A 14,982-nucleotide genomic window follows, 5' to 3' on the forward strand; every position below is an offset into this window, starting at 1 on the left:
TAGATAGATAGATAGATAGATAGATAGATAGATAGATAGATAGATAGATAGATAGATAATTCAAGGGATGGATGAATGGATGGAATAACTGATACATGGGTGGAGTGGCCAGTGAATAGGATGAGGGATGAATGATGTGAGTAAGTGGTGGAAGCATGAATGGTATGGTCAGTAGATAAGAGGAAGGTTGGATGGATAGAGTCATTGAGGGATGGATACATAGTATGAGTGTGCAATGGATCTTGAGTGGCTGGAATGAGTAATACATGGGTGGAATGAATACTAGAGAGATCTATTCGCTCATTCATCAATTACACAAACTTTCACTGACTTTGACCAAATTATTAGAGGAGAATAAAGTTTAGATAGTATTAGGTTCCTGCCTTCTGGAAGCTTACAACATTACCAACATACACTATTCCATGAGCTGTCCAAAGGGCAAAGTGCTCTCTGAGGGCTGAGGGAGAAGGCCATCACTGACCCTGGGAGGATCAGGTGACTAGCCAGGAACATTATAAATACAGGAAAAAGTGTGAGCAAAGGCAGGGAGGTGGGGAGAGCAAGAAACAGCATGGTCCAGTTTGGCTGGTATAAAGAGAAAGGATGGTATGAGTGAACAGCTGGGTAAGGTAGGGGATGGAGTCCCTGAACTTCAAACCACTCAACTTTCCCCTGGCCCCATTCCCTCTCCTCTATCAGAACATCATGCCTCTGTCAGCTGCCATGTTCCTGAGTGAGCGGAAGAACCCAGCCCCACAGTGCCCCCCACGCCTGGAGGTGCAGATGCTCATGCCCGTGTCCTGGAGCAGGATGCCCAACCACTTCCTGCAAGTGGAGACACACCGGGCGGGTGACCGACTGGGCTGGGCTGTTCAGTGTGAGGACCCACTCACCATGATGGCCTTGCACATCCCTGAGGAGAATCGGTGAGCACCCCCTCACACCCCGCCCAAGCCTCAGGAGACCCCTCCAACTTCTCTACCCCTATCCTGGGGAACCTAGAACCTTTCAAATTCCCTGCCCTCCTCAAGCTTATGTGTCTGGTTCTCTGTAGCTATTTTCTTTCTATTGTGCATGACATGTCCCTCTGTCTTTGCCTCTCCTTCTTTCCTTCTCTCTGTCTCTATCTCTCTTTCTTTCTCTCCCCTTTCCCTTTGTCTCTGTCTCTCTCCCTTTCTCTTTCTGTTTATGTCTCTCTCTGTAATCTCTCACTCTTTCTGTCTACCTGCCTAAATCTCTCCCTCCCTCCCTCCCTCCTATTCCTCACCATTTCTCTATATCTCTGTCCCTGTCTCCCTCCCTCCCTCCCTGTCTCCCACTCTATCTCTCACTATCTGTACTTTCTTGTCCCCTCCTACCACACCTGCCTTTCCCAGTCTTCCGTCTCTCAATCCTGCCATGTCTCTGTCTCTTTCCTGTCTCCTTCTGCCTCACTCTTCATCCCTCTCTGTCTCTCTCCTTCTCCTCTTCTGCTCACAGCTGTATGGACATCCTGGAGCTATCGGAACGCCTCTCCTTGCAGCGTTTCCACTCCCACACACTGAACCTCTACCGGGCTGTGTGTGCCTTGGGGAACAACCGAGTGGCCCACGCACTCTGCAGCCACGTGGACCAGGCCCAGCTGCTTCATGCCATCGAGGATGCCCACCTCCCTGGCCCACTGAGAGCTGGCTACTATGACCTGCTCATCAGCATTCACCTGGAGAGCGCCTGCCGCTCCCGACGCTCCATGCTCAATGAGTATATTGTGCCGCTGACGCCTGAGACCAGCACCATCACGCTCTTCCCTCCCAGCCCCCCCGCTGAACCTGGGGAGGAGAGCCCCCGGCGGCGTCACGGGCTGCCTGGTGTGGGGACCTCCACTTCCCTGCGCCCACCTCTCCACTTTTCTCCCCCCTGCTTCGTGGCATCCCCGGTGGGGGCAGGTTCTGCTGAGGCCCCTGCTCGCTTCAGCCCCTCCATCCCTTTGGAGGTGCTCCGCGATAAGGCATTGAGGATGCTAGGGGAGGCTGTGCGAGATGGAGGCCAGCACGCCCGGGACCCTGTGGGTGGCTCTGTGGAGTTCCAGTTTGTTCCGGTCCTCAAACTGGTGTCCACTCTGCTGGTAATCACCGAGTTATTCGCTCCCTCCATCCGTCACTAATTCTATCCATCAGTCTCCCTCCATATTTCACAGCCTCTAACTCTGACCACGAATCACTTACTTTATCCATCAATCATTCATGTCATCTGTCAGTCACTTAGCCTTGCAATTGGTTACTTTCTCCATCTATTAGTTATTCACTCCATCCATCAGTCACCCCCTTCCACTGACACCTCTGACTGTTCACTCTCTTGATCTATTATCCCTTTCTCTTTCTCATAGTTGCTTATAACATCCTGTGGTCACACACCCCATCCATCACATACAGCCTTCCTACCCACCCAAGCCTGGCTGGGCGACCCCATGGGAAGAGCTTGTGGGACTGACCCAGAGGGAGTGGCCTGGGATCGGACAGACTTTCTCAGAGGATGGAAAGGGGTGGGAGAGGGGAATAGGAAAGCAATGCCATGGATTGTGTGTGGGACAGGGAGAAGACAGGCTGAGGAGGCAGAGAGCATGTGGAGAGGAATATGAGGGGTGCAGAATGACAAAGAAGAGGGACTTCAACCTTCAATGGTGGAAGTCTCCAATCCCACCCGCAGTGACCGTCTGGAATTGATCCCACAGGTGATGGGCATCTTTGGGGACGAGGATGTTAAGCAAATTCTGAGGATGATTGAGCCTGAGGTTTTCAAAGAAGAGGAAGAGGAGGAGGAGGAAGAGGAGGATGAGGAAGAGAAGGAAGAGGATGAAGGAGAGGAAGAGGAAAAGGAGGAGGAGGAGGAGGAGGAGGGAGAGGAAGAGGAAGCTGTGGAGGAAGGACTTCTGCAGATGAAGTTGCCAGAGTCAGTCAAGTTACAGGTGGGTTGAGTGGTGGTCCTGGTGCACAGCCTGATACTGTGGCCGCAGGGCCCAGATGGGTCATCAGCTGCCAGATGATGCGCGCTCTGGCTGCCCACGGGCTCACGCTTCCTCCTCCGGCCTCCAGATGTGTCATCTGCTGGAGTACTTCTGTGACCAGGAGCTGCAGCACCGCGTGGAGGCTCTCATTGCCTTCTCAGAGCGTTACGTCAACTGCCTTCAAGGCAACCAGCGCACCCGCTATGGCCTGCTCATGAGGGCGTTCACCATGTCTGCAGCGGAGACTGCCCGGCGCACCCGAGAGTTCCGTTCTCCACCCCAGGAGCAGGTGCCTCATGACCCAGACCCAGCTGGAGGACCCCTGGTCCTCCATCCCCGTCTTCTCTGGCCCCTAACCCTTCCTTCCCACCCCCCTGACCCCTGGCCCTCCATCCCCCTCTTCTCTGGCCCCTAACCCTTCCCTCCCACCCCCCTGACCCCTGATTCTTCATCCCTGGCTCACAGGCCCTTTACTCCCTCTTCTCTGAACCCTTAATCCAGTGCCTTGCACATAGTAGGTATTACATAACTCCTTATTCCCTTCCCTTCTCTTTCCCTTATCCCCACCCCCAATTTTCTACCCCCTATTCCTTGAATCTATTTCTCCCTCCCCTGATCCATGACCTCTGACCTGCTCCCTGACCCTCATCCCCTGTTCCCTGACCATTGACCACCCCTTCTCTGGCCCTATGTTCCTTCCCCTGCTCCTTAACCCCTTGCCCCCCATTCACAACCCTCCAAACCCTACTTTGACTTTCTAACCCCCCACACACTCTACCTTCTGACCCTCAGATTCCCTTTCTCTGACCTCTGACCCCCTACTTGTGGCCTATGACCTTCCATCCAGTCCCTGCCCTCTGACTCACCCTCAGCTCCTTGCTATGAATTCCAGTCCTCCATCTCTTGTCCCTGACCACTGAGCCTCCGTGCCCGTTCTGCCTTCTCTGCTTTCTCATCCTTGGTCTTCAAGCCCCATTCCTCGAGCCCTGACCCATCAGACCTTATTCTCCAGCCCCACTCTGTCCTCTGACCAGTCAGACTCTGGTTTCCTTCCAGATCAACATGCTTCTGCATTTCAAAGGGGGGGAAGATGAGGAGGATTGTCCAGTCCCGGATGAAATTCGGCAGGAGCTGTTAGATTTTCACCAGGACCTGCTCCTGCACTGTGGTGAGGAGGGACACCCTTCCCTAGATCTCTCCCAGAGGCCGCGCCTACTCCCCATCCCCCGGAAAAGCCTGGCTCCCTCCTACGTCCCCTCCCCCAGACCAGGCCAGCTCACACACTCCCTTCTCTCTATTAGGCATCCATTTGGAAGGAGCAGAGGAGGAAGTGGAAGAGGAGACCACGCTGGGAGGTCGGCTGATGAGCTTTTTGGAAAAGGTGAAGCTGGTGAAGAAGAAGGAGGAGGAGCCAGAGGACACCCCCGCTCCCGAAGAGAAAAAGCCTGGTGAGGAGGAGGGGCCCAGCCTCCTAAGGGGAGGCATGACCCAGCCCGGGGAGGTGCCCAGCCCGAGTGGGGAAACACGGCACACCCAAAACCACAGGAGAAGCAACACCAGGAAGAGACAGCTAAGAGAAGGCAGGGAGCTGGAAAGGCAGAAACAGAAGGCAGCGATAAAGTAGCAGGTGGGAGGAGGGGAGAATATGGCAGCCTGGATTGGGGAAAGAGAGCCAGCCTTGGAGCCAGGAGCTGCTGTCACAGCTTGGCCCTTGTGCAGGGAAGTAGATCCGGGCTGGTCTGACTCTTCGCCCTATCCCCACCCGCCCTTGCCTCCTCTGCCTCCTCAGAGTCCTTGCAGGAGCTGGTCTCTCACACGATGGTGTGCTGGGCCAAAGAGGACTTTATCCAGAACCCAGAGCTGGTCCGGGTCATGTTCAGCCTCCTCCACCGCCAGTATGATGGCGTTGGGGAGCTGCTGCGTGCCCTGCCCAGAGCCTACACCATATCCCCATCCTCCGTGGAGGACACCATGAGCCTCCTGGAATGTCTATGCCAGATCCGCTCCCTGCTCATTGTGCAGATGGGACCACAGGAAGAGAATCTCATGATACAGAGCATTGGGTAAGCCTCCCCTCCTTCACCCTTGCCTTGGACTGATAGCCATCCCTCCCCCATCCCCCACATCCTGACCAGCTGCTGCTGATCTCTGGTCTCTTTTTCCTTCTGGTGCTTGGGATGGATGGCCTGAGGCTAGGGAGAGGGGCTGAGCCTGGGATTCTTGGCTTAGGGAACTCCCAGATAAAGACATTCCCCCTGTCAATGCAGGTTAGCATTTTATAAATATTATCTCATCTGTCCCTCACCATAACCCTGTCTGCACTCTACAACATATAGGAAGTTGCCTAGATCACTGATATGTTAGATGACTGGCCCAGGGTCACACAGCTAGCACATCTCAACAGTGAGACTTGAACTCAGGTCTGTAGGACTCTGAGGCTTGCTCTCTGTCCACTATACTAGACTGCCTCCCGGATGAGCTCCTAAGGCCTTTGTTGCCCTAAGTCTATTATCTTCTGAACCTAGATGCCCTTTGAGATCCTTTCCAGTTCCAGGTTCTATGATTCTGTGTGATTTCATCCCTCCATATCATCACTCTATTTCCATCCCAGTCTCTATCCCTAATTTCTCTCCCTATTTCCTTGGGCCTCAACTTCCTTCTCCATAGAAAGGGGATAATAATAGCATCTACCCCATAGGGTAATGGTGAGGGTCAAATGAGGTAATATTTGCAAAGTATTTTGTAAATTGCTATATGAATAAATGTTAGCTATTACTATTAATCATTATTCTCTGGCTTCAGCTACTCTCTTCATGGCCAGCTTCCAGGCCTTTGAGGTCCTTAGGAACTGATTCTCTGACCTTCCCTGGCCCTATTTACCTCTTCCAGGAAGGAATCTGACCCCACCTCTTCCCAGCCCACTCACAACTGACCAGAAAACCCTCTCTCCAGAATCCCAGCCCAGGCATTCTGTTTCCTCCTCTCCCCCTCAGTCAGGGGGCCAGGGACTTGGAAACTCCAGTAAGCCCATCTCTCCTTTCTTGTGCAGAAATATCATGAACAACAAGGTTTTCTACCAGCACCCAAATCTGATGAGGGCGTTGGGGATGCATGAAACAGTGATGGAAGTCATGGTCAATGTGTTAGGAGGGGGAGAGTCTAAGGTAAGTCAAGACTGGGACTGTTGGGAAGAGAAGTCTATCTAAGCCTGATTCAACAGAGGGAAAAAAGCTTTCAAAGTGGAGGGTTATAGGAAAAATAAGATTCTCAGAGGCTTGGGGCTTCAGGGGAAAGAAGGCTCTCAGAACCAAAGTCTAAGAAGGAAAGAGGAAAAAAATTCAGAGACTGGGACTTCAGGGGAAAGAAGGCTCTCAGCTCCTGAGACTGGTAGGGAGGGGGGAAAAATCAGAGCCTGGGGTGTTGGGGGAGAAGCTTCTCTTAAGACAGGCTAAGGGGAGAAGGCTCTAGCTCACAGCCCGGTGTTGCCTGGCCTCCTTTTAGGAAATCCGCTTCCCCAAAATGGTCACCAGCTGCTGTCGGTTCCTTTGCTATTTCTGTCGTATCAGTCGCCAAAACCAAAGGTCCATGTTTGACCACCTCAGCTATCTGCTGGAGAACAGCGGAATTGGCCTCGGTGAGTGTCCTGCTGCCCTGAGGCCCAGCCCCATCCCCAGGCCCTCCACGTCTCTCCCCACTCCTGAGTCATCCTTCTGTCCCCTGTGCAGGCATGCAGGGCTCCACCCCCCTAGACGTGGCAGCTGCCTCGGTCATAGACAACAATGAGTTGGCCCTGGCCCTTCAGGAACAGGACCTAGACAAGGTAGGGATTCCTTGGACCCGCCAGACCCTCTGAGTGGCCCCCCTGCCCCAAACCTCGCCCGGTGGCCTGAGGGATAATATGACTCTCAGGAAAGTCAGTGCTCCAGCCAAAGGGGAGATTGGGCTCCGTCCTCTGAGGGCCACTGGCCTAAGGGGAAGGGATGACACAGCTTTGCCCTCACACAGCTCTATGTGGAGGGTGGCCCCAGTAAAATGAGGAGGTGGCATTCACGGGAACTTCGAGGTCTAAATTTGATGACCCCATGAGAGTCCTGACTTGTATGTGCGTGGGCACGTACATGTGGGGCCAGGGGGTGGCCTGGATGACCCCATCCCTCTCCCCCTTCCCTTTCAGGTAGTCTCATACCTAGCTGGCTGTGGCCTTCAGAGCTGCCCGATGTTGCTGGCCAAGGGCTACCCTGATATTGGCTGGAACCCCTGTGGCGGGGAGCGCTATCTTGACTTCCTCAGATTCGCGGTCTTTGTTAATGGTGAGGATGCAGGAAGTAAGGGAACAGGAGTCCAGGCAGGCTCCATGGAGGAAGGGAGGAAGGCTGGGAAGGGATTGTGTCCATGAGGTCAGGCCATAAGGTAAGGGGGGGCAGCTGACTGGCCTCTGAGGCCTAAGCTCTCTACCTGCCTGCCTACCCAACACTCCCAGGAGAGAGCGTGGAAGAGAATGCCAATGTCGTGGTGCGCCTGCTCATCCGGCGCCCTGAGTGCTTTGGTCCAGCCCTGAGAGGAGAGGGAGGCTCTGGGCTGCTGGCCTCTATGGAAGAGGCAATCCGGATCTCAGAGGACCCTGCTCGAGACGGCCCAGGCGTCAGGAAGGACCGGAGGCGGGACCAGTGAGTAACCACAGAATCCCAGAATTAAAAGCAGCCCCTCCCCCCAATTCTGGCAATTCAAAGGGTTTAAATCTTTTCTGTGTCCTGGACTCCCTTAGGAGTCTGGTGAAGCCTAGGTCCCTTCTCAGAATCATGCTTTTAAATTCATAAATACACAGAATTACAGAAGAAACCAATTCTATTGAAATTCATTTATCAAAATATTAAAAAAAAAAATAAAAGTTCACAGACTCCCAGGTTAAGAATCACTGGTCCAGTCATCCAATCCTTGAAGGTCCAGACTCATGAGGGGCTCATTACCTCCTGAAGTGTTTTTGGACAGCGCCAGTTAATCTTTTACTAGCCAGCAGTTGCATAGCACTTAAAGGCTTGTAAAGAGCTTTGCTAAATTACCTCCTTTTATTTTCACAACAATGCTGGGAGGAAGGTATTATGATTATCCCTATTTTGTAGATGGGGAAACTGAGGCAAACAGAGGTTAAGTGACTTGCCCAGGGTCACTCAGGTAATAAACATCTTGAAACAGGATTCGAACTCAGGTCTTCTGGTGTCCAGGTACATCACTCTATACACTGCATCATTTCTGCAACTTCCTGGCTTCTGCCTGTCCCAGCTTTGCCTCATTTTCTCGTCAGCCTTTCCACCTCCCCCAGGGGTCCTTTCCTGGTCCACCCCTATTGCTTGAGATTATCTCCCATTTATGATGTATATGTCTTGTACGCATTTGGTTGCTGTCTCCCCCATTAGACTGTAAGCTCCTTGAGGGCAAGGATTCTTCTTTCTTTATAAAGGCAGTGGATAGGAGCTCGAAGCCTGGACTAAGAAATCTGAGTTCAAATCAAGCCTCAGAAACTTACTAGCTGTGTGACCTTGGACAAGTCACCTAACCTCTGTCTGCCTCAGTTCCTTCATCTGTAAAATGGGATGATAACACCTACCTCCCAGGGTTGTTTGGAAAACACTTAGCACAGTGCTTGGGACATAGTAGGTGCTTAATAAATGCTTGTTGACTGACTAATTGACTTTCTTCACTCAGCCATGGGGGTGAGGAGGCCCCTGAAGAAAATCGTGTGCACCTGGGACACGCCATCATGTCATTCTACTCAGCCCTGATTGACCTGCTGGGTCGCTGTGCTCCCGAGACTCACGTGAGTGTCAGGGCGAAGGGGGACAGCTGGGCAGGGGTCATGGCAATGGAACTAGAGGGGAGGGTCAAGATCTGCCCTTCTCTGTTCCCTTTGCCATCACAGCTGATCCAGGCTGGGAAGGGAGAAGCTCTGAGGATCCGGGCCATCCTGCGTTCCCTGGTGCCCCTGGATGACCTCGTGGGCATTATCAGCCTGCCCCTTCAGATCCCCACCCTGGGGAAAGGTACAGGGCTCAGGGAAGGGGTGGGGATTCGTTTAAAGGAAAGGTTGGAAGCCAGACATCTGGGGATCAGGGCCTTAGGGGCAGTTGAATTGGACAGAGTCTAACACTATCCCTCCTGGATGCCCTCTGCCAGACGGGGCCCTGGTGCAGCCCCGGATGTCAGCCTCCTTCGTGCCTGACCACAAGGCCCCCATGGTCCTCTTCCTGGACCGCGTCTATGGCATTGATAGCCAGGACTTTCTCCTCCACGTACTAGATGTAGGCTTCCTGCCTGACATGCGGGCAGCTGCCTCCCTGGACACGGTGAGTGACCTGCTCCCTGCCCCACCCCCAGCCTCACCCCTCCCACAGATCCCCCAAACACTCTTTAGGGAATGCCTCCCCCATAACACCCCACAATACATCCTCACATAAGAGCGCAACATAAACCCCCCATAGAATGACCACACATATCATTCCTTTCTATAATAGCCCCCCATAATCCTCCTGCTAAATTCCCCATGTAACACCCTTACCATGACACTACCACCATACCACAGCCCACTGAGCACATCCTGTCTAGCATTTCTTTTTAATATTTGTCATTTTTAATATCACTTTCATTTCTCACTATAACCTTCCTTCCTCCCCCTTCCAGAGAGACTCCCTTATAATAAAGACTTAAAAAAAAAAGAAAACAGTTCAGCAATACATCAACCAGATCAAACAATGTATGAAGTACCCCACACTTTTGTAATGTGTGGAAGGAAGTGCATTCTCCCATTTCTTTGGGGACAAATTTTAACATTAAAAAAACTATTTTATTGATACCTTGACCCCTTTATTACTGTCACTTGCCCCTCTTTGAAAAAAAAACCCTCCCTTCTAGCAAAGAAATACCCAAACAAAACTAATCACTATGTTGATCACACCTGACCATGCACACCTCATTCCACACCACCACCTCTTTGCCGAGAGGTAGAAGTCATGTTTCCATGTCAGTCCTCTGAAGTCACCATTGGCCCCAGTGCTGATCAGAGTTCTGTTGTCTTTCCACGTTATTTTATTTCATATTGTGCTTATTGTATAAATTGTTCTCCTGGTTCTGTTTACTTTCCTTGGCATCAGTTCATCTGGTATATATAGCATTTCCACCATACCCCTGGCTAACTCTCTCCAAACAACTCTCCAGTGACAGTCCCAGCTCTTGCTCCATTTACCTCTGTCTACTTGACCCCCTATATTGATAGCCCCCATATAAGACCCCCGTATGATCCCCACACCTCACCTTCTCCTTGACCTCCCTCATATAAGACCCCTGTATGACCCTAATGCCATACCTTCCCTTTGGCCTCCCATGTTAACAGCCCCCTGTGTATGACCCCTGTATGGCCACCATGCCACATCTTTCAGCCCGTCATGTTAACAGCTCTTCCACATCACATGCTCTGACCCCCCACCATATTAACTGCCTTTTGTATTTCAGCACCCGCATGCTCTATCTAGCACCCCCTCCCCGTATAACCCTCTGATAATATCCCCATTTGAACTCCCCGTCTTAACAGCCCCTAACAGAACTTCCCTATAGAGCCCCCAAAGATCCCCCCACTCTGCTCTGCCCCCTCCCCACTCAGTAACAACCTTGGGCCAATGAGGGATTGGGCTCAGTCCCTTAAGCGTCAGTGGGAAAAGGGTTGGATGTGGGGTTGCAGGATCTGTGTTTGAATCCCAAACCTGACACAGTACTGTGAAATGTTGGAGCTGGGCTAGGTGACCTCTCCCAGTTGTCGATCGGTGACTCTCCAATGTCCTTCAGGCGACTTTCAGCACCACGGAGATGGCCCTGGCCTTGAACCGTTACCTGTGCACAGCTGTGCTTCCTCTCATCACCAAGTGCGCCCCGCTGTTTGCGGGCACAGAGCACCGTGCCATCATGGTGGACTCCATGCTCCACACTGTCTACCGCCTGTCCCGAGGACGCTCTCTCACCAAGGCCCAGCGAGATGTCATTGAGGACTGCCTTATGGCGCTCTGCAGGTGTGTGCAGGGGAGAGTGAGCATTCTCCTGAGGGGGCTGTGAATATGGGTGGGAGAGGAGGGGGAAGAGGAAGGGCCAGACCCCGTGAAAAGGAGGCCAGGGGACCACAGCCTGGGATCCCAGTACCAGCCAGATGGGCAGCGATGGGGAGTGCTCAGAGAGAAGGCTCAAGTTGCAGCCAGGAAGACCTCAGTTTAAACCCCGTTCCCAGTGCTGTGTGACTTTAGGCAAATCACTTAACCTCTCTGAGACTCAGTTTCTCCATCTGTAAAATGTTGATAATACCTTCAATGCCTACTTCTGAGACTGTAAGTTATAGGACCCAATCAGTGGAGAGAGGTTTCACACTAGGAGTTCCTCACATTGATGAAATCGCAAGAATGCCTGGTACATAGTAAGCTCTACATAAATGTTAGTTATCACTATCATTATCATTATTATTATCCCTGAAAAAAAATCCCTACCTCATGGGTTAATATTAGGCTCAAGTGACAGAGCCTTTACATCATCATCATTATTATTATTATTATTATTATTATTATTATCCCTGAAGAAAAATTTCCTACTTCACAGGGTTAATATAAGGCTCCAGAGAGAAAGCTTCTACTTTATTATCCTTATTATTATTATTATTATTATTACTATTTAAACTGGACCAGTCATTTCATTGGTATAGTGAATGAACAGTGAGGAAGCTCCTTCTCCCAAGGCAGATCACCCCTCCCCCCGCTCTTTGTTTTTTCACTAAATATTACATTTTTTAAATTAAATTTATTTTTTATTAATTTTCTTAATTGCATGTAAGAACAATTTTTAACATTCTTTTTTAAAATTTTGAGTTTCAAATTCTTTCCCTCCCTACTTTCCCTCCCCACTCCTTGGGAAGGCAAGCAACTTGATAGAGACTCTACATGTGCAGTTGAGCCTGGGTCAATGACTTCTCCAGAGTCACACAACCCATTTGGGTTTGAGGTGGCCCCTGAACCTGGGTCTTCCTATCTCCAAAGCTAGTTCTCTTTAGACCCCATTGCTTCTCCTCAATGACAACCATTCCTACCATTACTGCTCATATTAATACCAATAACCCTTTGTCCCCGGCCCCAGGTACATCCGTCCATCCATGCTCCAGCATCTTCTCCGTCGCCTGGTATTTGATGTGCCCATCCTCAACGAGTTTGCCAAGATGCCCCTCAAGGTGCCTGGGCTTGGGGAATGGGGGAAAGGGAAGCTGTAGATGGTCTCTAATCAGCATATATTCCAAATTAGTGTAGGGAAAGGGAGTGGACCTGTGATTTTATTGGTCCCAGGGAAATCCCAGGTGAGGAAATTCCCTCTGCCAGTGGAGAGTGGCACCCTCTCTGCAACCTGTGGTTTTAGAGAGCTGCCCAGAGGTGCCTAGCTAGTGTATCAGAAATAGGATTTGCACCCAGATCTCCCTGGCTCCAAGGCCAGCCTTCTATGTACCATATCATGTCACCTATTATCAACAGTCCAGATTCTTGAGTGAGCATATCCATTCACCAAATTCCAATTCCACACATATGGATGGCGCGCCTGTGGGTGCCAAGCTCTGTACTGAGTGCTGGGGGAGATATGAAGTGTGGATAAGACGCTAACCCTATCCTCACCATGTCTAAACTCAACCAGATAGCTATGATGCAAGGTTAATGGGAAAGCTCAGTGAAGACCCAGCTTCTCAAAGAAGATGGCTGGCAAAGGAGAAGGATTTGAGTTGAGCTTTTTTGTTTCATTTTTAAATTTTTTTTACTTAAAAATAATTTTCTTGCCACATTTCACCTCCCCATCCCTATTGGAAAAAAGAAAACGAAAACAGAGCCCTTGTATTAGATATGCATAGTCAAGCAAAACTGATCACTTTTCAAAGGATGGGGAGGAATTCAGTTTGGGGAGGGAAGGTGCTCCAGCAAAAGGCACCTATAAGCAAATAGGTGGAGGTGAACAGATCATAGGGCATTTTCAATGCCTTAGGAGGCAGAGTCAAAATGCAAGGGAAGTATGAGAGCCTATATTGGATTGCTGCCATCTTGGCGAGGGAGGCAGGGAAGGAGGGGGAGAAAATTTAAAACTCAAAAGTTTCTGGAAGTGAATGTTGAAAACTAAAATAAATCAATTAATTTTAAAAAATAAAATAAAAATATGAAAAAAAATGAAGGGAAGTGTGGTGCAGTGGATAGAGGGCTTAACTTGAAGTCAGGAAAACCTGGGTTCAAATTCTGCCTCCAATACTCTTATGTCCCTGGGCAAGTCATGTAACCTCTATGGACCTCAGTGTCCTCATCTGTAAAATCAAGGTAGGGCTGAGCTTCAGCTGCAAATCTTTGCTCCCAGGAAGGAAGGGAGGATGCATGGAAGGAAGTAATAGGAGAAGTCTTCAAAGTCAGGTTGGTACCATGTTGTGGCAGGCCTTGAATGTCAAGCAAAGAAGTCTGAACTTGACCCAATAAATGACATGACTGGCTCTTTGTCCTCTACTCCCCTTTCCTCAGTGAAAATGCTCATTTTCAGGGGCAGCTAGGTGGTGCAGTGAATGCAGCACCAGTTCTGGAGTCAGGAAGACCTGAGTTCAAATTTGACCTCAGACACTAGCTGTGTGACCCTAGGCAAGTCACTTAACCCCAATTGCCTCTGAAGGGGGGGAGAGAAGAAAATGCTAATTTTCATGACCATCTGTACTGGTAAAGGTGATTTTTGCCTTACTGGATTCAGCCCCATGCTCTAAACTGTCAAGATCTGTTGGATGCTGACTCTATCTTCCAGTGTTAGCTTTCCCTCCATCCATTACGCCATCTGCCAATCTGATGAAGAGTGCTATCTATTCCTTTATCTAAGTCACCGATTAAAAAACAAAACAAAACCAAAAAAAAAAAAAAAAGGACAGGGTCAAACACAGATCCCTGTGGCCCTCCACTGGAGACGACCTTCCATTAACGACTAATTTTGGGGTCCAGTCATTCAGCTAGTTCTAACTCCCCTTAATTGTATTTGTTTGTCAGGCTTAAACTCATCTACATTTATTAAGCAACTACCCCGTGCCAGGCTTTGGGTATCCTGAGACAAAATAAGAAACAATTCCTGCCCTCAAGAAGCTTCCTTCTCCTGGGGGAGATGATGCGTGTGCAGATAAACATGTCCGTAATCATTTGGACAGGAAGAGAGCAGATTGGTAGGGCTCAGGGAGTGTCAGAGGGAGATTTTCATGCGGTCCCTCAGTGAGCATCCCAAGATGTGCTGGGGATGCCACAGTGCACATGGGACCTAGAGTCAGGAAGACCTGAGTTCAAGTCTTCCTCAGACCCTTACCTACCTCTGTCTGCCTCAGTTTCCTTATCTGTAAAATGAGGATAATAACAGCACCTGGCTCTCAGGGTTGTGAGGACCACATGAGGAAATAATTGTAAAGCACTCGGCACAATGCCTGGCACACAGTAGGCTCTATAAATACTTATTTCCTTCCTTTCTTCCTCTTTCTTCTTTCCTTCCTTCTTTCTTCCCTTCCTCCCTCATTTCTTTCCTTCCTCCCTCCCTCCCTTTCTTTCTTCCTTTCCTCCCTTCCTCCTTCATTTCCTTCCTTCTTTCCTCCCTCATTTCTTTCCTTCCTCCCTCCCTCTCCTCCTTCCTTCTTTCTTCCCTTCCTCCTTTATTTCCTTCCTTCTTCCCTTCTTCCCTCCTGGCCTCCCTACCTCCCTCCCTCCCTCTCCTTCTTCCTTCTTTCCCCCTTTCCTCCCTCCCTTTGTTCCTTCTTTCCTCCCTCCCTCCCTCATTTCCTTCCTTCTTTCCTCCCTTCCTCCCTCATTTCTTTCCTTCCTCCCTCCCTCCCTCCCTCTCTTCCTTCTTTCCTCCCTCCCTCCCTCATTTCCTTCCTTCTTTCCTCCCTCATTTCTTTCCTTCCTCCCTCCCTCTCCTCCTTCCTTCTTTCTTCCCTT

The 14,982-nt window shown here is 50.4% G+C and overlaps 1 protein-coding gene across 1 annotated transcript in view; it reads left to right on the plus strand.

The window, feature by feature from the left end:
• RYR1 (ryanodine receptor 1) overlaps positions 1-14,982 on the plus strand; it is a 94,234-nt gene that overhangs the window by 31,911 nt on the left and 47,341 nt on the right. The window contains exons 33-49 of the mRNA XM_027855298.1: positions 700-926; positions 1,480-2,104; positions 2,711-2,944; positions 3,072-3,272; positions 4,040-4,151; positions 4,285-4,431; positions 4,773-5,046; positions 6,033-6,147; positions 6,485-6,617; positions 6,709-6,803; positions 7,158-7,293; positions 7,464-7,650; positions 8,687-8,798; positions 8,901-9,021; positions 9,155-9,324; positions 10,817-11,037; positions 12,143-12,233. Of these exons, the coding sequence (XP_027711099.1) occupies positions 700-926; positions 1,480-2,104; positions 2,711-2,944; positions 3,072-3,272; positions 4,040-4,151; positions 4,285-4,431; positions 4,773-5,046; positions 6,033-6,147; positions 6,485-6,617; positions 6,709-6,803; positions 7,158-7,293; positions 7,464-7,650; positions 8,687-8,798; positions 8,901-9,021; positions 9,155-9,324; positions 10,817-11,037; positions 12,143-12,233 (3,201 nt within the window). The remainder of the gene's footprint in view (positions 1-699; positions 927-1,479; positions 2,105-2,710; positions 2,945-3,071; positions 3,273-4,039; positions 4,152-4,284; positions 4,432-4,772; positions 5,047-6,032; positions 6,148-6,484; positions 6,618-6,708; positions 6,804-7,157; positions 7,294-7,463; positions 7,651-8,686; positions 8,799-8,900; positions 9,022-9,154; positions 9,325-10,816; positions 11,038-12,142; positions 12,234-14,982) is intronic.

The sequence above is a fragment of the Vombatus ursinus genome, unplaced genomic scaffold, assembly GCF_900497805.2.
Source record: "Vombatus ursinus unplaced genomic scaffold, bare-nosed wombat genome assembly UNPS02010822.1, whole genome shotgun sequence".
NCBI classification, from domain to species: domain Eukaryota; kingdom Metazoa; phylum Chordata; class Mammalia; order Diprotodontia; family Vombatidae; genus Vombatus; species Vombatus ursinus.